This window comes from Chelonoidis abingdonii, chromosome 1 (assembly GCF_003597395.2).
Source record: "Chelonoidis abingdonii isolate Lonesome George chromosome 1, CheloAbing_2.0, whole genome shotgun sequence".
NCBI lineage: Eukaryota > Metazoa > Chordata > Testudines > Testudinidae > Chelonoidis > Chelonoidis abingdonii.
In genome coordinates, this window is record NC_133769.1 from 236,544,289 (window position 1) to 236,569,173 (window position 24,885).

The 24,885-nt window shown below is 40.1% G+C and overlaps 1 protein-coding gene across 2 annotated transcripts in view; it reads right to left on the reverse strand.

Annotated features, from left to right (window-relative positions):
* Positions 1-3,008: 3,008 nt before the first annotated feature.
* The window catches only part of CLCN4 (chloride voltage-gated channel 4), a 75,227-nt gene continuing 53,350 nt past the window's right edge, over positions 3,009-24,885 (reverse strand). For both annotated transcript variants that reach the window (XM_032779754.2, XM_032779755.2), the window contains 8 exons: positions 23,773-23,895; positions 21,158-21,364; positions 20,984-21,064; positions 19,843-20,388; positions 16,767-16,953; positions 14,093-14,491; positions 5,966-6,182; positions 3,009-4,243 (listed from right to left, as the gene is read on the reverse strand). In XM_032779754.2, coding sequence (XP_032635645.1) covers positions 4,153-4,243; positions 5,966-6,182; positions 14,093-14,491; positions 16,767-16,953; positions 19,843-20,388; positions 20,984-21,064; positions 21,158-21,364; positions 23,773-23,895 — 1,851 coding nt within the window. In that variant the 3' untranslated portion in view covers positions 3,009-4,152. The remainder of the gene's footprint in view (positions 4,244-5,965; positions 6,183-14,092; positions 14,492-16,766; positions 16,954-19,842; positions 20,389-20,983; positions 21,065-21,157; positions 21,365-23,772; positions 23,896-24,885) is intronic.

Sequence of the window (24,885 nt, forward strand, 5' to 3'; positions counted from 1 at the left end):
GAAATGAAGAATGCTGTATCCAATGGAGACTGCAGGGAAACCTTTAGGCCAGGCACATAGCAATTAGTTTAACTGGAATATTGCCAAGATGTCCGGGTTAACACACTTACTTTCTGGAAAAGTGCCATGGCATCTTTAATGCCTTTTATAGTCAACCCCTTGATTTAGTGTCACATCAGCATAAAAACATAGTGAAACGTCTACCACTGTGTGGGAAATTAACCAGGAAGAGCCCAATCCCACATTCTTTCTTCTCACTGAAAGCAATTCCCAGGCACAGAATTAATGGGAGTTCTTGCCTGAGTTACATGTGCAGGATTAAATCTACCATTTTCATTTGCAGAGCTAGCTCCAATCCAAAAAAGTACTCATGAACCACGACCAAAAATTGAACTCACACAGGAATTTGAATTAGCAGCCTTAAACTAGCTTAAGGAAGACAGAAAACAGAACAAACTTGCAGGAGAACAAATTATCTTCTTTCTTTAATTTTTTTAAAAAATAAATTAAGAGTTCATGTTATTAAGACAATGTACTGCAATGTTGCTCTCCAAATACAGTATAAGACTATTTGTCTGAAGTTCATTGCATGGGGTTGACCAACTCAATATATAACTTTAGCAATCACAAAACTGAATCAGAGATATCCCAACTCATCCAACAAGCTTGAGTGGTCATGTGCGGTGAAATCTAAAGTCATACTGGTACGCATGATATAAATGCTTTTTCACTTACTTAACAATACGTTCATCTTTGTGGCTAGAACTGTAAGCTTGTTTTATTTAAAAAGAGACTCCAACATTACTTTTTAATAAGGTGCAACATATAGACTGCTTTTTACAATTAAAAAACAAAGTAAAACAATACTCATTAGTATGCACTCATTCCAACACGGAATTAAATGAGATCTTCTACAATGCTTGAATGGTCTTGTCTTCTGCTTCACCAAAACAAAAAAATTAGCAGTTACTATTACAGTGACACTCAAAGAAGGGATGGGTGCATGTTAGTTTTGTTCTGTTCTTTAACAGAAGGCGTCCTGGTGCAGAACACTTCAAATACATGTCAGAAGCTGAGTCTAACTCAACACAGTCCCTGCATAACAAGTGTGTAATACTGAACTTGCATCATTCATCAGCAAAGATTTTATTCACTCATTTGGTTTGACATCAGCCTCAGTCCAGTAGCTTGAAAGCAAGTATTGAACTGTAGTTGCATACATTGAGTTATATACTACAGTAACGTCCTCACTCTTAAATTAACCAAGTTCTGTGAAACTTTTTAGGTTCTGCAGAATTAATTAAATAATTAAGGCTGAGATCTGTATTTCAGGGTTTGTCCAGTAACTTCTGAGATCAATGTTGATAAATGCAAAGTAATGCACATTGGAAAACATAATCCCAACTATATATGTAAAATGATAGGGGTCTAAATTTGCTGTTACCAATCAAGAGAGAGAGATTTTGGAGTCATTGTAAATAGTTCTCTGAAAACATCCACTCAATGTGCAGTGGCAGTCAAAAAATAAACAGAATGTTGGAAATCATTAAGAATGGGATAGATAATAAGACAGAAAATATCATATTGCCTTTATATAAATCCAGGGTACGCCCACATCTTGAATACTGTGTGTAGATGTGGTCGATCCATCTCAAAACAGATATACTGAAATTGGAAAACATTCAGAAAAGGGCAACAAAAATGATTAGGGGTATGGAATGGCTTCTGTATGAGGAGAGATTAAGGAGACTGGGACTTTTCAGCTTGGAAAAGCGACGACTCACAGGATATATGATTGAAGTCTATAAAATCATGAGTGGTGTGGAGAAAGTAAATAAGGAAGTGTTATTTACTCCTCGTAAAACAAGAACTAGGGGTCACCAAATGAAATTAATAAGCAGCAGGTTTGAAAACAAACAAAAGGAAGTATTTTTTCACACAACGCACAGTCAGTCTGTGGAACTCCTTGCCAGAGGATGTTGGGACGGCACATACTATAATGGGGTTCAAAAAAGAACTAGATAAGTTAATGGAGGACAGGTTCATCAATGGATATTAGCCAGGATGGGTAGGGATGGTGTCCCTAGCCTCTGTTTACCAGAAGCTGGAAATGGGCGACAGGGAATGGATCACTTGATGATTACCTGTTCTGTTCATTCCCTCAAGGGCACCTGAAATTGGCCTGTGAGAAGACAGGATACTTGGCTAGATGGACCTTTGGTCTGTCCCAGTATGGCTCTTCTTATGTCTTTTGGGAATACTGTATGAACATAAAACACTGATACCATAAAGAGCTTGTACTATGGGCATTACACAAGGCATATTTTATAGCCGTGGACTCAAATTCCAATGTGACTCTAAATATAGCCTCCTCTCTTCCAGAGACAGATGGTGTAACTGATGACAGTATTTGGCCTTCTGCATTCAGACTATTACGGTCTGCTACAACACAAAATACCTACATTCTGCATCCCACAGAGCACCAGAATAGGAAGGCTTTAGGACTAGGTTACCCCAACGTATTTGGAGTTGTTTCCTTTTAAACTTCACATTCTGGGGACACAAGTGACACAAGGTAACAACAACAATTGCTTTCTTGCACCCCTGTCCAAGCTTGGTACTATGGAGGGTTGCAGCATGAATCCTGTACATAGTACAAGCAGATTAAAGAATGAGTAGCTCTGCTAGAAAATAAATATTTCAGCCATGCTATTGTAACCCACACACCTCCCGGGTGTGGTGCTCTGTCTCAGATTGTGACACCAAGACCACTTAGAGATTAATGAGTCTGCCACAGTCTTAGCTAATAGCCATGTGGCTTTTAGCTCATGCACTAGAGGCTCATGCATTTACCTCTGGAGGTCCCAGGTTCAATCCTGCCTGCTGGAGACCAAGGTCTGTTGGTGTTACAAGTGGGGACTTGTCTGGGATTTCAACTCGGAATATGCTCCCTCAGCTAGGGGAAGCATGTAACCCACACACCTCCTGGGTGTGGTGCTCTGTCCCATCTAATGACACCAAGACCACTTACAGAGAGATTCATAACTCTGCTCTACAGCCTTAGCTAAGGCCCAAGTGACTATTGACTCATACATTAAGCTCTAGAGGTCCCAGGCTCAATCCTGCCTGCCACTGACTGGGGTCTGTCAGTGTTACACTATATTAATTTAAGCGATTTCTTAGCAAGTGCAAACTTACCAGTGGAGGAATAAGGAATAAACTGGAGCAGGGCAGAAATCACTGCAGAGCTTCATTTGTCTGTTTCTTCTATTTACATGGAGGGAGATAGGTGCCTAACTCCCACTGACTTTCAGTGAGAGTTGGGCACTTAATTGTCCTTTGTGCCTTTCAAAATCTCCCCCGTGAGCTTTTTACACTTTTTCCATAGTCATAGCAAACTACATCATACTAAATATTACAGGGCCAATTTTTGCATAGAGAAATAATGAATCCTTACAAATCAGTCTCTGCATTTTAAAAATAACAGAGGATAGCTGATTGAGAAAATTGCTATACTGAGTAAAACTGAATGGTTTAAAGCAGGAAACAAAGGACAGGCAGTTTAAAGTGAACAGAAGTGTGTTCCACTCCAGTCTCAATGAACTTTTATCAAAATAAATGAAGATGACAAACTTCTCCATAAATGGGATGGGTTTTTTCCATGAAAATATTTTAGTATAATTCAGTAGCAAATAAATCAACATGAATCATACATGCTTGGTTCTCTAGTTTAGAACACAGAGGTTTACAGCTGTTACTAACTTATTTAGAAATATCTGCTAGTCTTTGCACCTGTCTAATAAGTTAGTGTGAACATTGGTGTGTTCTCCAGTACGTCTGGCTCCTTATCTTCAAACCATATCACTTAAACCTGTACCACTTCAAACCATATCACACATACCAGCAGAGCTATTAGGAAACTCATTGAAGAAATATAGCCTGATGTTTGCAGCTATAGAGAGTGTCTAACCTGACTACCTGATTAAATAAGTCTCATCCTACATCCAAACCTCTCTGTTATAGCTTAGTTCTGGGCCACTCCTCATACATTCTATTTTTCTCTTTAAACAAAACAAAATACTGTATGCAGCCTTTGTGTTGATCTAGGAGAGATTCCTTCAAGGTTATTTCTTCCATTCTTCTGTTACCAGTCTAGTTAAACATGATAGATTCAGGGTCCTGGTTTGCCATTTGAGCCATATGTCTTAACACATCCTTTTTAGTTATGATACCCAGCAGCCTTCTAGAAGAGAAGAAAAAAGGAAAGATGAATCATCTTATATCATCTATTTTTTCTGTTCTGCTGTAGGGCCCTTTTATGAGAGCTCCCATGTGCAGCTGTGGATCTCAGTTTCCAAAATAATGATCAAAAACAAAGCAAAACAAAAAACTATTCTCACCTAATGATAACCACGAAGACAATAAAAACCATGTCCATTATAAAAATGAAGTGCTCTGGTTCTCTTTACCTCCTTTTGTGGAGAATCTATTCCACTCTGTGTTCAAGTGAGAACTGTAATTAATGCAACGCCATTTTGTTTGAGAAAATAATAAAATTCTATCAGAATAAAATTCACTCTCGAGCAGAGGGCCACCTGCACAAGATCTAGGCAACACAAAACCACTTAACCCATCTAATCAGGGGCTAAGTGGGGTGCCTACGACTTGTCCTGGAATTCTGCACAAGGGTGAATTTCAGCTTGTGTGTTCTTTTTAAAAATTCTGATGCCCTTATTTTCACAACATAGTGCCTTACTCCCATTGACTTTAATGGAACTAAACAAGAAGTGACCTTCCAACAGGAGTTAGAGTTTTGGAATCTGCCCCTTATTAAGCTATAACTAGCAATGCAAGTGCTGGTTGTGAGACATTTTTAATATCCAATATCTCACAACTCCTCAGGGGCCAGAATACCTCCCAATGCTACAAAGCATTCCTTTCCAACTCTTGAAGATAATTAGATACTGGACTTTGGAACCCCATCATTCTTAGCACTAGTTGCCTTTCAATTCAGTTGTAAAATAATGTTTGTGGGTGATGCTTCAAGAACTGCTAGAGGTAGAAACCAAAACCAAAAGGTTCCAAGCCTGAGTGCCTAATAGTAGGCACCTAAATCCATATTCCAAATCAGAGGCCTTATTTCCACAGTTGTTGAGCACCCAGAACTGAAAATGACTGTGGATACTCAGCGCCTGTGAAAAGCAAGCAGGTTTTATTCGGGTGCCAAAACTTTAGGCATCCAAATTTATCAGGAATTGGGCCACTAAAGCCCAGGCTAGACTGTCTCTTCAAAAGGTTTTAAAACCAGTTTGAGCTGTAAGGAAAATTTCCCCAGTGCAGACAAAACTGTTGTTTCACACTTTTCATTCAGTTTCTGTTCCTGATCATTTTTTGTCATCTGTCACTCGTGGAGTTTTAACTCACTTTCCCTTGCTGTCAGACAAAACTGAGCAGATTTATTTTCCTCAGTTGTCATCCACATCATGCTTTTCACAAGCACTTCAGCCTGGCTGGAATACTAGGGACAAGCAAACCCTTTGCACACAGTGATACTTTGCCAACTCTGCATTTGCACTTGCTTAAAAACAAAACATCAGCCTGATAGTGTCTGTATTTTATTGTCCCTTATCTTAGATATGGCACCCAAATTACAATACACTACAGAGAGGGGAACATGGTCTGAGCGTGAGCTCAATGGCAGCCAGTACATCTTTGCTTCTAATTCTAGCTCTGGGACTGATTTTTTTCTGTTGCCTTGGGCAGCCACTTGACCTGTTTACCTTAGTTTTAGAGAAAATAATAATACTTACCCAGCTGACTTTATAGGCTGTTGAGAGTTAGTTACTGCTTAGAAATTCCTTTGAATAACAAAAGTGCTATATTTATTACAGCTACAGCAAAACTGGTGTGGCACTTTCCTTCCCTTTAAGTACTTAATCTCATTGGTTCATCTATATATACCTACCCACTGCGTGTAACAAGACATTGTCTGAGTCCAAGTTTCCGAAAGATGTCTACCACAGTCTCCATTGGCGTGTGGTCAGTTACTGTGAAAGGGCTCAAATTGAGAATGCGCCGTAGCTTCAGTGGGTGAGGGCTGTTGGCTGGAAGCTCTGGTGGATCTTCAGTGAAATACATGATAGAATTGCTCACCACCCCATCCTGACGCTGTCTTGCGTTCTCTGGAGGACAAAGAGATTAGGCACATGGCAGACCAAACTCATGTACATCCCTACTTGGAACTGAACAGTTACATTTGCTTTTAATATCAGAACATGGGATTACAGAGCAAATCACTTGCATTTCACAGGGTCACCACAGTAATTCAAAGAATCCTATCTCAAATCAAATATAAAAACAGTTCCTATCCCTTTTATTTTGTTTAGCATATCTTTACTATTTCTTGTGTTGGGATGTTCATTGTCATCATTCTCCTTAAATTCAAATGTTTTACACTATTGGTGTTAGCAGGTAACACAATGCAGTCACTGTATGAAATTCACCCAGGGTGTCAAGATATGGAAGACCTCCCAAGATGATGGAAATGTGGAACTTCTGCTGTACATGTACACCTGGATTTGGACATTGTGACTTCTACACCACCATAGAGGGGCAGTCTGTGGGCATGGTTACTCGGTCTGTACACTGATCCCATTCAGGGTGTGTGTAAGAGATGCAGCCATTTTTCCAGGATTGCTGAACCACCACATGCCTTGCCCACAGGTTGGGGGGCAGATTCTGTCTCCTGGACCTCTGGATACTTCCTCATACAAAACTTGTTTACCTAGGCTTCATGTTGGAAGGAGCCGTGGTTGTCTTTAAGGAAAAGGAGCAATAATGAGGGGAAAGTGCTGAGCTAAATGAATTTGATCACCTCCATGTTCTCAACTGTGCACATTTGCCCATGTTTCAAATCAAAACCTCTCACTGGCACCTTGATCAAGCTGTGAAGTGAAGTTTACTCCTGGCTTTTATGACTATTATTACAAGCCTGTCACTTAACATCTACCCCTAGCCGTTTGCTTTACAGTTATTGTTAAAGTGGAAATGGCTGGTTTTCTTTGCACTTTTCTCTTCACCAGCTGTTCGTTTGTACTCTGCAGTGTTTGGTGCTACCAACAGATGAAGTGAAATCTCAAGAATGATGATAGAGACACCTCCCTTCTCCCTAATATAAATACACTTTAAAAAAAAAAAAAAAAAAAGAAATCATAGCTGATTCTAACCATTTTCCTTTTTGATTGATTCAGGTTGCTTCTGTTCCTGAGAGGCATAGGAAATTGGAGACAGTCAGTGAAAATATATATATATTCTTGGAGCTCATTTCCATCAATCAAAGTGCAGAAACCTGCTCTGTGACTTGTAATGTGCAGACAGTAATAATTTCCAACACATTCCTGCTGCATTATTTTTCTCTTAAAGATCATTTTGTTGTAATATCACTAGAATCAGAACAGCTCCACTTCACACCTAATATTACTGTGTCACGTGACTTTCAACCTTCTCACCCCATATATTACACATTCCTCTGCAATTTACAGGAATGATACTAATCTTGTCTTTTCTTGTCTTGATTTATACATCTGACTTTCAAAAGTGAATGTGCCTGCACAGGTCTTTGATATATTAAGCTAAGGGTTTACATCGTGTAGCTGAAGGTGGTTCATTTAGTCTGACCCAGGTCAAGAAATGTTCCTCACATAAAGAACCATGAATAAATCAGCTAGTTATTTTCACTCCTTTATCTACACAGGAAGCAACAGACAATGACAGTTTGGTAACTATTTTTCCAAAAGTTCTACTCCCCCCCCCAAATGACAATGACACTGGACAACACTGATAAGCCCATGCCATTATTTTACTCCTGGAAGTAAAATGTGTGTCTCTAGAGACAATGCTTTTGCAAATGATACATTAACATTGGTTTAAATTCAGTAGTACCATAAATAGGGTGAAATTTATACATAGGGTATAAACGGGTTGGGAAGTTAGAGATGTGATAAAATATAGTAATGCACAGATATATTTCAGACAGTGAGTGTGCAAAACTTAGTCCAAGGAGCAAAGCAGCCCCCAAGGAAGGGTGACTATATTTGCTGACTCCACTGAACCAGAGTAATCCACAGAAGACAGCTCCTGTCAGATTTAAAGGTGAATTAGTCTCTGCAGATATGGAAATGGCCTCTCAGATCCAAGTTACCCATATGAGCTTCAAATTCCAGCTTCTCTAACCTAAGCAGTTAGATCTCATACTGAGGATTTCTCTATAGTGGAAAAGTGCATAGAGTTAGCCAACATAAGAACATTAGAATGGCTGTACCAGGTCAGACCAAAGGTCCATCTAGCCCAGTATCTGTCTACCGACAGCGGTCAATGCCAGGTGCCCCAGAGGGAGTGAACCTAACAGGCAATGAATAAGTGATCTCTCTCCTGCCATCCATCTCCATCCTGTGATGAACAGAGGCTAGGGACACCATTCCTTACCCATCCTGGCTAATAGTCATTTATGGACTTAACCACCATGAATTTATCCAGTTCTTTGGTTAACCATGTTATGTCTAGGCCTACACTCTCAGGTAAGGGTTCCGCTTGATGTGCGCGCGTGGAGAGAATTCCTTTTATTGTTTTAACCTGCTGTTTAATTGTGTGTGGTGGAGGGGTACTTTTTATTATAGGAAAAGTAATAACTTTTTCCCTTTCACTTTGTCAACATTCACTCATGATTTTTATACTCTTCTACCCCGTTAGTCTTCTTTTCTAGTACGAAGTCCAGCTCTTTTCTTTCCTCATATGGGACCCTCTCCAAACCCCTAATCATTTTAGTTGCCCTTTTCTGAACCTTTTCTAGTGCTAGAATATCTTTTTTCAGGCGAGGAGACCACATCTGTACACAGTATTCAAGATGTGGGCGTACCATGGATTTATATAAGGGCATGTTAGTTATCTTGTTTGAACTAATACGGCATTCACATTGTTTGCCCTGGTCCACAAGAATGGTTTAAAAACTTATTAGCTAGTCACGGCTAGTCACAGGTAATGCAAAATCAATGTGATTACACCATTTTTTATTAAAAGTGTGCATTTGTCTCCTCAGCTAGACAGACCTCCATTTGCCTCTCCTTCATCTTTTGCTACCTGAAGAGAAGCACTATTTCTTCAGAGTCTAGTTACGCTGGAGAAATGCGTCTGTGACGTTGCACTCTATATGATTTTATGAAAATATGCTAATGAGTGTGAATATAATGTAACTGGAATATGCTTCATGCAAATGGTCTCTTGTAAGGTATCATTACAAAGCTTATAATCTACTGAGTGTGGTCATCCTACTTGTATAAATGTATCACTCTTGTATCTGAAACTAGAAATATAAAATATAACTCTGAGGTCCTATTGTAGTCATGCAAAGTGTGGGCCATTAATGGTGGTTTGGAATCTTGATGGCTCCCATCAACCAGGACAATTGATTGTGGATGGCTCTGTTTGCTTGTAGGCCTTCCTCTGCCATCAGAATTCTCACTTGGAGGCTCAGTTCTCTCCCCAGCCTTATTTACATGCAGCCTAGCAGAATTAGTAAGACATCACATGCTCAAATGCCAACAGTATGCAGATGACATACAGCTCTATCTATCCTTCATACTGTCATTAAGTTAGCTCAGTACATGGCTGAGATCAGTTCATGGACAAAGAACATCTGTTTGAAGTTACATCTGAGGAAGACGGAGGTTATGTTGGTTGGCAATGGAGTTGTCTCCTGTAGTTGACAAAACACACCCACAATTGGTTAAGCCAGTCTGTAATTTAGGAGTGCTCTTGGATTCCTTACTGACTTTAAGCTGTCACATAGCACTATTCACAATTGTCTTCTACAGCTGGCTAGAAGTCTCCATCCAATACTGTTGGCTGAAGACCTGGCCTCAGTAATGTGTACTTTTGTTACTTCCAAATGGATTTCAGCAATGCAATACTCCTGGCATAGAACCACAAGTCCTCAGTATAGAACACAGCAACACATCCCTTCAGTACCATGGGCCACCATGAACTCATCCAACCAGTCCTCTGTTCACTACACTAAATTCCCATTGAATACTGGTTTGTGTTCTCGATCTTTAGTCTTACCCTCAAAGTGCTCATGGGGCCAGTTACTTAAAAAAACAAACAAACAAAAAAACCCAATCTGTCTGTAGCTCCACAACGTGAATCACCACCATAAACCTCACCACCTTCCCTTCCAAGTGCAAGGTGCAATTCTTCAGCCTTGCCTTCACTAATAGACAGATATGGCACAGTGTATAGACATAAAAATATGGAAAAAGAAAATAAAATTAATAAAAAAATATCAGAAAACATGCAATTTTTTCCTTGTCAGGAGGAAGAGATAAATAAGGAGAAAAGACACACATGATGCTAATTATAGCACTTCATGCCCCCCACTGGAAGGCTCTCCTATAGCATGGTGCAGGGCATGAATAGAATAGAATCCTTTTGAGCTAGAAAATTTAAATCAGGATTTTGATTTATAAAAGACACACATTAAATCATGTAGAATCACCATGTACCATGAAAATTAACCAGCGAGACTAGTTATTGCAAAACTGGAGTAATATGAGATCAGAATCAGTCATATGGTTTCCAAACAGTTGCTGTTACTCCCCACTGCAGCCCCCTCTCCGCAGAAATGGTGGGAAGCGGTCATGGATAGCCAACAAGTCCTGGATGTTTTAGGAAATCTTATCTATGAAGAAATGTTCTTTGATTTTTAATTCTTGACTCTGCCCCAGGCCTATTAGAAGAGATTTTAATTAGAGCTCCCCGGAAACCACACATTTTTTTCCTGTGGAAAATTTGGATTTCACATAAGCCATTTTCTGAGAGGAAAATATTTCAGTTGAAAAATGTGGACCAGCTTTAATTTTTAATTAACTCTGCCCTAATAATAAAAAGCTTAGAGACAGGATCACACATTCATGCGCCTCCCTGCAAACAAACTCGCCTTGTTGCCGATTAGCATCATCACCCAAAAGTATAATTCTCAGCTTTTTATACCCATTTCAGATGGCGTCTGATCTCTCTACATTTAAATTAACAGGCCTGATCCTTTTCTGTTTGCAGCTTTGCTGGTCACTGACATTGGTGTGACATTAGTGCAGCGGGCCTGAAATCCAGCCTGGCAACTCGCTGCACACTCACTGCATGACAACATACGGTACAAGACAGACAAGGGTCAGGCCCAGTGTATCTAATTTGTATTTTCAAGTTCTCACAAAGGAATTTAGGGAGTTAGGGATGGGCAGCACCTTAAAACTAGTTAGGAAGAAAATGATATAAAACTGCAAACTCTGTACATTTTATAAAAAGAACTCTTGGTCTTTATATCTTTTGTTAACTCTCAGTCACTGGTTTGTTTTGCCCTTCTGACCCTGCCATATGTGCGTCTTTTGTATCTGCCAGAGGAAGTGACAGCCCAGAGGTAAAACAAAGATTTAAAGGGACACTGTCACAATTGTTGGCTTAATTATCCTGTAAATGACTTAACAATTGTCTTGTATTGAAGTTATTACTTTGAGGATTCCTTCCTTGTGATTTTGTAGGGGGTAGGGAGGAGAAGGGATGGGGTGGGGCAGCTATTGAGTTGATGCTATTCAAAAAAGCAAATTCCCTTGAACAACTAGGTTGTCTTTTACAGTTAGATGAGCCAGGTGCCTTGTAGTTTGAGGTGTGTGCACTTCCCTATTTTTGATAACTGCAAAACTAGTCTGAATTCACAAATAGGGTTGCCAGGCATCTGGTTTTCAACTGGAATGCCCTGTAGAAAAGAGACCCTGGCAGCTCTGATTGGCACCACTGGCTGAGCTGTTAAAAGTCCAGTCAGTGGCACAGTGGGGGCCCGGGACTAACGCAGGCTCTCTGCCTGTCCTAGCTCTGCGCTGCTCCCAGAAGTGGCCACTAGATCTTTGCAACACCTAGGTGCATGGGTGGCAGGGAGCCTCTGCGTGCTGTCCCCACCCTCAGTGCCAACTCCACAACTCTCATTGGCCAGGAGCTGTGACCAATGGGAGCTGTGGGGGTGGTGCCTGCAGGCGCGAGGGCAGCACAGAGCCTCCCTGGCCACCCATGCGCCAAGGGACTGCAGGGACCTGGCAGCCACTTCCTGGGAGCCGTGTTAAGTGCCGCTGGGACCCCGTACCTCCCACATCCCAACCCCCTGCCTCAGCCCGGATTCCCCTCCCACACCCAAACTCCCTCCAGGAGTCCCCCGCCCCAACACCTTGCCCCAGCCCTGAGCTCTCTCCTGCACCCCAAACCCCTAATCCCCGACTCCACCCCAGAGCTCTCATTCCCCTTCATACCCCAACTCCATGCCCCATCCCAGAGCCCTCTCCTGCACCCAAGCCCCTCATCCCTGGTGTCACCCCAGAGCCCACACCCCCAGCCAGAGCCTTCACCCCCCCACGCCCCAGCTCCCTTCCTTAGCCCGAAGCCCCCTTCTTCACCCCAAACCCTTCATCCCCAGCCCCACCCTAGAGCCTGCACTCCTAGCCAGAGTCTGAACCCCCTTCCCATACTCCGAATCCCTGGGCTCCAGCCTGGAGTCATCTCCTGCACCCCAACCTCTCATTTCTGGCCCCACACAGAGCCTGCACCCCCAGCCCAGAGCCCATACCCCCGCACCCTACCCCCCTGCCCCAGCCTGGAGCCCTCTCCCGCACCCCAAACCCTTATCCCTAGCCCCACCCCAGAGCCCGCACCCCTAGCCATAGTTCTCACCCCCCTCCCCAAGCCTGGTGAAAGTGAGTTGGGGGATGGAGACTGAGCGACAGAGGGAGGGGGATGTAGCGAGTGGTGGCGGGGCCTTGGAGAATGGACAGGGGAAGGGTGGGACCTCAGGGGAGGAGCAGGGCAGGCTTGTTTGGTTTTGTGTGATTAGGAAGTTGGCAATCCTATTCACAAGCCATTTAAACCACCCACCTTTCAGTCATGTAGTTAAAAACAAACATACTTGTAGCTTAAGGGAAGGCTTCAATATGCATTACAGCTAGAAACTGGGCTCTAGAATTCTTCTCTCATCTGCTTCTTATTACTCACTCCCTATGCAAAACATGAATCTATTAACTTTTGAGTCTATGGCACTCTGATAAACCTACATGAACTGGATTCCAAAGTAGGGACAGAGTTTTCCATCCCTTGTGCTTAACATATATAATATGACACCAATCATCAGTTTTGGAGGAAGGGAGATGGGAAATCAAATTATAGATGGACACCTGATGGGAACAAGTAATTTAGTTTTTAGGTCTAATTCTACTTAGGGGTAGATCCACAAAGGGACAAATTGAGAGGCAAGGCTCTGAGAAAGTAGGTGTTACAAATCTTCCCTTTGTAAAGGGATATTTTAGGTAGTATCCTTTTAAGTAAAGCAGCTTAAAATGTAAAGAGTACATGGTTTACAGAGCAATTTTTTCTTCATGAAAAAGTCCCTGTAAGCAGGAAAGGCTGTCACCAAAATGGTTGTTATTTTCTACTTTTAGATTTTATTTTCCAAAGAACTCAGGAGCCTCCCCCCTCCTCCACTCATCTGAAAATCATACCACTGATCTTTCAGGTCACCAAGATCTGAAAGATTTAAATGCTTGCAAATTAGGATAACTATGATGTGATGATAACAGAAACTAACACAGTGTGGCACCAGCACTTTGCACGTTTTTATGTAGTGGCTGGGGTTCATAGATATCTTTGGACTTTTACTGCTGAGAGTGACAAGAGGTTTGGTTGGAGGCTAGAGATGGTACTGACCAGACTCTGATTTGACTTTCACCAGTTTGAAACTGGTTTAACTCCAATGGCTTCAACAGAGTTACTTCAGGTTTACCTCAGCATAACTGAGTGCGGAATTAAACCCCAGAGGTTGGCTGAAGGTATGTTGTAGTGGGGAGGTTGCTTGGCATGGTTCTTATGAAGAGGGGTAGAAATAGCCTTCCACATCCTTTGGAGTAAACATTCAGTTTTGTTCTTACTTACCTATTTGTACATGCTTCACAGTATCGCTAATGCCCTTTACATTCCCATTAAAATCTATATTGTACTCTTTACTCACTTATTGCAAGAATCAGTTCCCGTCTCTGTGCAAAACCAATGAGACGCTCCGAGTCTTTGGAAACCACCACCGGAAAGCCGTTGTAATTGGTCTCTTTGATTAACGTCTCCACATCTTCCACTGTCATACTATCCTGTGTCAGAACGGAGAGTGGAGGCTCACCACGCCTAGGCCTCATGACATCTGTTGCTAGTGTTCGGTGTGTGAACTCATCCTTAGCATCCAGAAATGGGTAACCATTCAAGTGGATGTGTGCCTCATAGATCCCTTCTTTCCCAAAGGCATCTGCTACCCACTTGCTGGTCACAGCTGCAGCCATTAGGGGTACAATATACTCCAAACCTCCGGTTAACTCAAACATAATAACCACCAGGGAGACAGTCATTCTGGTAACTCCACCTGCCAAGAAAAAGATCATTCAGGTTCCCCCCTAAAAAAACCCAACAAATATCTATAAATGTATCAACTCTTCCGGCTTTCTAGTATCTTACATTCATAAAGGCATGAAATTATTCAACCCCCTCACTGTGTGTCGTTCACTCAAAGTACAGGTTTCCATTTCATCTGCTGTAATTTTGAACAGAAAAGGTTACAGTGACATGCTCAATCCAAATTTATTAGCATGTGAAAAGCACATAATTACGAACTCTGGTACCTGCATGCTTGAAGATTACCTTAATTCAATAATCTGGCACAACAGCAAAGCACACACCTCTGAACTGTACTTGATACATGCATACCAAAACTGGATTGGGGTCAATCTAAACTACTAGGCCCGTATTTCTGGGAAAACCAGTGCTAAAGTGCAGACATGTTTAATTTCATTATTGACTTCTTCATTTATATACAATTGATTCTATTGAAAGTTTAATCTGAAAACGTATTTGATTAAGGATTACACTCAAAGAAAAAGAAGCATCAAGGGAACTGTATTAAACATACCATGCTCCTAGATCAACCTCTGTAAATTGCTCGTAATAAGCAGCCTCCATGAAATGTGTTTTTGTAGCTTGGTTGTGATGACCCTCTGTATATAAATCACTTCTAGCATCAACATTCTCCACTGTAGTTTCTTTGTGTCATTTTATAATTAATCTGTTTACAGTTTACATTACAGTATATAACAATTGTATATGTTTCTCCAGGTAATATGTCAGAAAGATCATTGTAATAATTTGATATTCTTAGATCTCCAAATACAGTGCCATTTTTTAGATTGGAGAGATAGGAAAATAGGTTATTAGAAGTTGTTTTTTATATAATGGCATGGGTAATGCTATGCAGTTACAATTGTTACATAGATGTTTGTGGTTGTAAAAACAGAATATGATGCCTGCTAATGGGTGCACAGCAAAGAACTTTTCTTTAATATAAAAGCAAAACATCTACACTGATAAATTCTGTTTTGGAATGCTAAAAAAAGAATAATAAAGGAGAAGTGATGCTGGTTTACTATTTCTGACATTAGATTCCTACCATGACTAGTGTCACAAATGAGCCTACTTATCTGTCAGTGCTCCTCTGGACGCAGCTTTCATTGGAAGCCTACTGAATTACACCAAGGCCTGCTCTACACTTAAAATTTGCTGGCATAGCTCTGAACATAGGGGTGTGAAAAATCATACCCTAACTGACATATCCAAGCCACCAAAAGCCTGAATGCTAGACGCAGTTATGCTGGCACAGGAGTCCTTTTGCCAGAACCGCTTATTTTGTTCGGAGTGCTTGTATGAGCTATACTGGCAAAAGCACTCTTTTGCTTGTACAAGATTAATCTACACAAGAAAGTTTCGCTGTAGACAAAGCCTGTGATATATGTCCATTACTTGCATAATCCAAATACCAAGCAGCAGTGGAAATTATGTAAGATACAGGTCAAGTAAAAAATGAAAGAAGAAATAACATGCTTGGAATTGATGTTTTCACATTTCCTTTCTATGTACAACTTGGCATTTGATGTATGAGATTTAGTTTATATCACTGGCCTTGCTTTAACAATTAGTATTTAGGACTGAATGGCAGTCCAATTGAAGTTAATAGCAAAATTCACACTGAATTCAAAGGAACCAGGCTTTGAACCTATAATCAGGGATGAAAGACTGAATATAGTCTGCATGATTGGTAATGGGATACAGACTTTTCACTTCCAGATCAATTATTTCAATTTGGGCAAAATTTGTAGTGACCAAAGACGGCTTTCCTTGGTTCAACAGTGGAATATTTTAAATCAGTGCGTAATTACAGTGGAAATCACAGCCATCACAAATGAGCAAGCCTCTTGGGAGCGTTTTCCTGCTCTTCATAAAAAAGAAAACCCATGTTCTTTTTAGAACTCTCTCCTCGCTCACCCCATATTGTTTGCAATTGACATCCTTTTTGGCAGATTCAATAGAGAGGATTAAGTGTAACTGGGCAGAGACAACTAACTACCCACTCTCCTCTAGACCACGTTTGAAGTACACTGATGGGGCAATGTAAAGAAGAATTCAGTGCTATTGCCTGTGCTGTGCCTGATTGTATAATTTCTTTCCAGGATTGTCAGAGTGGCAAACTTGCATGCTTCCATGAGCATGAAATTCTCTTAACAATTTCAAAAACCCACAGTACATCTGGAAAACATCTTATAGCATGCGCGCGCACACACACACAAATTAAAGACCACCACTTACTGTACCTAGACATGCTGCAGCTCCCACCATAGCATAAAGTCCTGGGGTGACACAATCCGCTCCTGGTCTACACCAGTTCCTGAAGATGATCCAGTCATGATGATGGTAAGCCAGCTGCTCTACTCCAATTCCAACCATTCTACCAGCCATGGCTCCCACAGCCATGCTGGGAATAAAGAGGCCTGAAGGGATCTTAAATGAAATACAAGTAAGTGATAGTTTTGACCAAAAGGTCTCAGCTATGCATGTAATACATACAGTAATAGAATACCAACATCACTTATCGGAGCCAGTGCTAGACCCCACAACTCTCCGGAAATCTTAGTGGATCTTCTCCTTGGTCTGAGATGGTCCTCTGCAATGACTGGAATTATACAGGTGCTTAAAAAGTAATATATAATTTAAATACATGCTTATCTATTTGACCTACCCCTAGTTCCTGAATTCACACCAAGTTTATTTTTCAGTATTGGTATGAACAATCTTCTTTTTTGAACTCAAAATCTGCACACTGCATAGTTTTAATTTTTCCTCTTCTGAAGGCGTAGTTTTTGGGGGTCTCATAAGTTCGAAAAGTATAGGCTTAACTGTAAATAGCAGCTAGAAATGAACCTCTGGCATATGGGATACTTTAGAACTTTATTACTGCTGTTCACCTTTATTTACTTTATTAAATATCAGTGTAATTTAGACTGGATTTTAAATTAAATGTCAAACAGCATACAAATTGAAATGAGGAATCTGATGCTCATAGGTGAAATGAGGTAGCTCATTTCTTCATCTGAATTTGCTACACATCCTCCAGGAAGCATTATGAATCATTGCCTTGCTGTCTGAGGTATAGTCCAGTCACAAGCCACTAAGCAATACTACAGAAAAGAAGAAATGAGAGAAGCAATTGCTCTAGTTTGGCTAAGTCATTTATCTGTAAAATATCGAGCATGTCTTTCAGGTAGGAGAGAGATTTATTGGTGGGGAAGAAATTGTTTGGAAGCCAATTATAAATTCTGCAGGGTTTTTAAAAAATTTTAATTCTGAAAATGAAGTTAGAGGTGGAGAAAAGTGCTAAAGCCTGGAGGCTGAAATCCTCTCTCTGCGCAAAGGAAAGGTTTGGCACTGGTAACAGCAGTGCTAGTTTCCCCAGTATTCTCATTCCTGTTCAGGTACAACCTTCTCTAGAGAGTGTTAAGCCTCTTTGCCTGTTCTCTCCTTGGGTTCTCTGCTGACACTACCAATTGATGCTGGTGGTTTTTACTGTGTGGGCATCTGTCCACTAAAGAACTGTACTGAGAACTTATAGCTACTGAACAGCCATAATGATAACTTTGTGCCAGTATCAACCTCAACCACATCTGAATTTGAGACTTTAACAGTGAAAGACGTCACCATCCTATTTCAAATCCTCCTCCAGTTCTATCAGTTCTATTAAATCCACAGGAGTCTAAGAACACTTAACTTGGACTCTGTTTGTTCCCACAACTCAGGAAATCTACTAAAATTGAGAGATAATGTTAATAATATTTTAATCATTCAATGGCTTTTTATTATTAACAATATCCCCAGTGTAAGAAAACCCATGTTTCTTCACTTAGATTATCCTATTATTATTTCCAAAGTCAACTACAGAGTGAAACCTTATAAAACAAACTAAATGAGTTAAACCTAGCAAGAATAGTACCATAAGGAGAACCTCAAGTTTGAGCATCACATGGAAAAAATACTAGGCCTTTTAGGCTATGGATCCTCTGTTCAAGCTTATTCTGCAAGATAGACTTTAATGGTTTTAGCTTAGCATATGGCACTGATACCATATTAAAGTGGGTGGCTCAGTAGAACTTGATTCATTCTGCTATGGATAGGTCCTAAATTAGACATTGAGAAAATAGCAGTTGGTTAGGTTAGCAAAATAATCACACTGTTGTGTTTATTTCAATAGTTTCGCTTTTTGGAATAAAACCATCAATGTAATTATGTGAATGCGAGCTATTAGTTTGTACAGAGACATGTATGTTTAGAAATGAGCCCCATCACCAACCATATAGCTACAACTTGCCTCTGCCCACACTCTGTGTAGTTTGGGCTTGGATAAAATGGAATCTGGACCACAAAACCCCGTTTGTTTAGAGTGGGGAGGTTTAAACAAAAATAACCCTTGATTGCTCTAGGTTCACCTTTAAACAGCACCTTTTTTCTTTTAGCCATTTGGTCTGATGGCTAAAAGAAACAGAACTCTATTTCCCCTTTCTTTCTAGAAAGCAAAACTTGACAAACACAATAAGGGAAAAAAATAAAACAAACCAATAAAACCCACACTGATGGAATATTACAGCTGAGCTTTTATTTAAATTTTTGCACATTTGCATAATCTCGTGAGCTTTTAAATGTAAAAAAGAAAGTCAGTAAATTCAAATTTTTAGCTCCCACAATCAGTGCAACTTGGCTACAGTGCACTATATTAAGACAAGAATTCAACAACATAAAATACTCCATATTTCCAAAGGAGCTGGATTTCAGTTGAAGTGGAAACCATGCTGAATTGACTTACTAGCAAAAGTGAATTTAAATGCTCAACTACAGTATCTTTTTTTTAAAACCAAGAAAAATCAAAGAAACCTAGAAGATACAACAAGGGTGCTCATTCCAATACTGTCTTTTTTGTATCCAATGCAATTTGGTGAGAAGCAGGGGAAGCGAGTCATACAAAATAGATAGCATGCTACAGCTAAATTGAGTTATTCTGTATATTACAATGAAATACAAATGCTGAATGAAAGACATGAGATGGTTATATTATAGCATCTTACAATTCACCCGACACCATGAGTATCTGTGGAACTCTTGCTAATTTCTGAATCTTTAGGGGAATTTGTTGCCATCAAAGCAGAATCCTAATTAAACCTTAATTTTCTAATGCCTTGTGCTTCAGAATTTTGTACTTTCTCATACACATCCCTGGTATTATGCCAGATGTATGTAACCTGAACATGACACACTAAGCTCTAATATTAACAAGGTCTTGTCATGCAAAAGTCTAGCTTCAACATGGATTGCAGCAGTGAACTTTACACACCCTTAACTTACCTTCATGCCAAAAGTAAATATTGTGATGATAATTTTAAAAATCAGAGCCAGGGCCAGCTGCCACATTGCAGTGTAGACTCCGAAGCCAGCAGGTCTGTCAGGGATGTCATCTACAGGCCTGGTCATATTTGGGTCATTAATGTAGTCACAGAGTTGTGAGGACTCCAGAGCGCCACAGTCATTGAAAAGCTCAGAGATCAGCTCACTGGTGCTCCTCCGGGTGTATGGATTAGGATAGGCAATGATGGCAGTGATAGCAGTTACCACAATGACTTCTAGGACAGGATACTTCCCAAGCCTGGTTGTTTTGCGCCTCCTGCACCATGCAATGTTGCAACGGATAAAAAGCGTTCCCCACAGACCTCCAAAGACCCCAAGCAGAATGAATGGGAAAAGTTCAGCCATATACCAGGGGGTATGGTACTCCACATAAAAAAGAACCAGTCGGCTGTTTCCAAATGGATTGATGGACCTCAGAGTAAAGGCAGCCACAAGAGCAGCAAAAAATGACCTCCAGAGTGTTTTCAGGGGGAAATAATAACTAACCTAAAACAAACAGAGACAGTGAATGCTTAACCAAGTGGGAGGTAAGGTGTTTGATTTAGTTACTCTCTTTTCTGTTGCACCACAGGCCCTACTGCAGTTAGTATGAATTTACATACATGAGTGTGCGCTGCAGCCAGCACGTGGTCACACAACTGTAAGGAAAGGCATTTTCAGACTTGAGGAGGAAATTGCAAACAATGGAAAATGAACCTAAGATGAATCACAAAGAAAACTATTGAACAGCGATGTTTTAAACAGACACACTGGAGTTATAATCTCTAAACATGTGGTAGCAAGTTTCTGTAATCTTTTGTTAGAATGCTCAAGGCATACACCTTTTCGTATGGAGTCAAATGCTGAACACACACAGCACAACCATGCCTTTGGTTACCTCCAGGAGATTATTACTCCTCTTCTGCCAACATTATGCTAATCTACAGGGTTACTTCTTATTGGCAACAATTACAGATTAAATATGCTTATATATGGAATAACAATATTGGGAAAATAAAAAGGATTCTTAAGGAAGGAATCAAGGGAAAGTATTTTTACTGATGCAAATGAATTCTGCAAACATACATCATATATATCTTACCTCTTCCAGGCTAAAAAGTACACCACCAATTGGAGCACCAAAAGCAACAGAGACTCCTGCAGCAGCTGCAGCTGAAAGCACCTGCAACACAAAGATTTGCATACACGGCATGAGCCGTTTGAGTTGTTGACTATATTTAAGGGGAAAGAAATGACAACCTGAGTCCAAGCTCACCTCTCTCCTCTTTCCTTCATTCTTGCTGTACTTTGAGAAGAGGCTGCTGAAGAAGTTACCACAGCAACAAGCCACATGCACTAAAGGACCTTCTTTGCCGAGGCTGAGGCCCGAAGACACCACCAGAACCAAGGTGACTGTTTTGATTAAGAGTGTCCACTTCCCCAGGTAGCCCCTAATAATGAAACCACTCAGGATGGTCTTTATCTGGAAGGCAGGAAGAATAGGTTGAAGAACTAAAACTTCTGCAACTTCAATTTTGCAAAAAATGACTTAAGAGCTATAGTAGACAAATCATTGCTTGAAAGAAGCCAATGATGTGCAGAGCTAAAGATTAAGACAACTTTTCTACAGTGATATCGTCGTACTAGTGGTTAACATGAGTAGTGGGTAAACTTGACAACAACTTTACAAACTAGTTATTGTGGCTGGACCCCTGCCACATGTGGATTAGCTTGCAGGATCAGGGCATAAGTCAGATGCAAATTAGTATCACCAAAAAAACAAAATAATTATAATAGGGGGCAGATTCCATAAACAGAAAATGTTTTGTTATTTCTAAAAATCCCATCACAAAAAAATATTACAGTGCCATGAAACTGAATCTTGTAGAGATCTTGGTTTTAACAAGTTTCTCTTATTTTTTTTTTTTTAAAAATATGGATCAAATCTTGCCATATTTAAACAGACAAAGTCAACACGCAAAAATTTGATTTGGAATTTACCTCTAAAACATGTTTAAATTGAAGGTAACTCTAACATATACACATTACTTGCCACCATTCTTAGCAGTGATTTTTATTTTTCTGCATCCTGTTCCAGCAATCCAGACCAGTGGGACTAGGTCATGGGACTGGCATCTGAAGCAGCACAGTTTCTGATGGGAGTTCCTTCACTGACTGCAGTGTAAAAGGAATTGACTGAGCATGTTCAAGCAATAGCAGTTTTAGTGTGCCTTGTAGCCCTGTGAGAGGGAAGGAACTATGATTTACTATATGTTTGTACAGTGCCTACATTGCTTGAGCTTGTGACCGGGTTAGCTTATAGGCATTAAAGCAATATACACATAAATAATAAAAAATCCTTTACAAGATTATAGCACGAGTTAAGGCCATCATGATTTTAAAAGTGAGAACCAACTAAGCTGTGTCAATTTAAGTACACACCATTCCAAGTTCCAGTTTACATGGATTGATACTCCCCCGTCTTCCTTTTTTCCTTTGTATTCTTCCCCAAAGATATATAGCAATAAATCAATCTCTAAGCAATTTTTCTAAAAGTACACTCAAATCAATATCGAAATAAGGTTTTTGGCTTTGGTGTTTGTTGATTTTTAAACTTTGCAAAATTTTGCAAAGTAAACATTTTTCATCAAAAAGTGGCGGTTTTTTACCTTGGACTTTTCTGACTTCGTTATCAGAATTTTAATCCAAAATGTTATCAAAAACCAGTAGACATTTTCATTTATTAAAATCCAGGTTTTCTGTAAGTGAAAATGTTTGATAATATTTTTATTAATTTTTTTTTAAAAATTGAAAAAAATTAAAAAAGCTTCATATTGACATCTGAGCAATGGAAACAATGTCAATATTTCAGGAGGGCTTTGCAATTATTTTTTCCAAGCAGTTCCATGTTTGATTAATCAGTTTTAGATTTCTTGGGTTGCTCTCCTAGAAGTGAGGAAAGGAGCAAACAGATCTGTACATTGAATTAAATCTAAAGAAGGATAAGACTTTCAAAGACTGAAGCTTAAATTTAGACTTCATAATCCATATGCAGGCTCTTAAACAATAATACCCAGCTGTTATTTAGCACTTTTTTTTAATAAGCATCTGACATGTTTTATTAAAGTATTGAGTAACCTGTAGCTCTCCTTGATTTCAAGGTCACTCATTTAAGAACCCAAATATGGATTTAGGGCCATTTTTTCAAGTGACTGGTGACTTTGGTTGCCTGAATGCTGGGCACCCAGCTTGACAGACCTGATTTTCAGAAAATCAGATCCTTTAAAGGAATTCCAAATGGTGGACCCCCAAAAATTGAGGCGCTCAAAATCACTAGTTACGTTGGAAAGCTTGGCCTTGAATCTTCCTCCCTTCCCTTCCCCGCCCTCCCCAATCCCCCGTTTAAATCTTGGCCTTAACGTTTATGTTCTCCCTTATAAGTGGAACATGTAATTGTATCTGCTGGACTTCCAGGCAAATATTTATGTGTAAACCACTGATGAGTATGCACTATGGCCTGCCTCTGTGTCCACTCCACAGAAGATATGAATTGTTACAGCCCAGCTAGGGAGTCTTAGATCTTTAGTTCAAGTTGTAGCAGTTCATGCTTTCAGCTCTAGGAGTGTCCAGTTCAGTCCTTGGGTTGTTGGCCAAAATAGCAGCCACTGTGTATGCCTTTGAGTGGAGTCTAAGATGTAGAATTTAGATGGGTAACATGAACACAGCTTAGGCAAAAGGTTTAATATAGAGACAGGTCCAGTGAAAAAAAATATTAAAATGTCTTGCTTCTGCTTGTTCATATACCAAAGACATAGCTATCTGATAGCACAGGTCTGGAACATGAAATGATTTTTCAGTTTTTAAATTTGCATCCATCTGGAAGAAACTCACCTCTGGAATCCCAGAACCACAGGCATAAGGAGCAAACACCCTGACCAGGGAGACTGCCAGGAAAGCAAAAGATAGAGCCCACATAATGTACAGAAAATAGTTTAGAATGTAAGCACTTGCACCCTGGAAAAACAACAGCAAAAACACTGTTAGACAAATGCAATGAAATAACCTTATGTTTCTATTAGGATTAGGAGTGAGGTGAAGCAGGTTCTGTTCAATTACTGCAACATTAGTAGTATGTTTGAAGCTGCTTTTGCCTCAGTAAATTTGCACTTTTTTGTGCTCCACAAAGATATACAGATGCAGCATCTTAGTTTATTTAAATCAATCTATATGGTGTCTTTTGTAAGGTTCTCACGCACCGTACAAAATACCAAACTAAACACTTAAACAGTTGAAAGAAAAGGTAAGCACATTTACACAGTCCAAATAACATTAAACAAATCTAGCACCAGGGCAAACCCAGTTACAGCCAGAAAAAAATACCCCAAAGGAGAGATTTGCAATGTACTTTAAAGTCAGCCAACGAGAGACAGCAGTTGGCCTCTCTGGGGACACTGCCTGAGATTTTCAAAGCCAGGGATTTAGCTCCATTAATTTTAATAGAAGGGCCAAGACCAGAACCATCCTAGTTAATTGTAATGATCAGGCAGGGACATAGGACGAGAAGTGATCAATCCAGTTCTGAGAGTTTAGATTATGAAGAGGCTCCATACTAACTCTATACCTTAAATTATATTCTTTGGTGTATTAGCAGCCAGTGCACTTCACAGAACATGGGTATAACTGAATTCCTCACTCTTATCTGCAGGTATAAGGTAAATGACTCATTCTGTAGTGGTTGTAGCCTCCAAAGCAATTTGAAAGGACGCTCAATTATGAATGTATTACAGTCGTTTACCCTGGATGTGACAAAAGCATAAACAATCATGCTGAGGTCCGTACTCAAGATAAACAGATGGGCTTTCCCGGCAGGATGGAAATGGTAATGGTAATAGCCACTCTAAATCAGTGTTGTAACTGCAGAACGAGCAGTTAGTGGTTACCTCCAAGTTCCACATCCATCTCTAGTGATGCCATTCTCCCTGGAATGGACATACAAAAACTGCC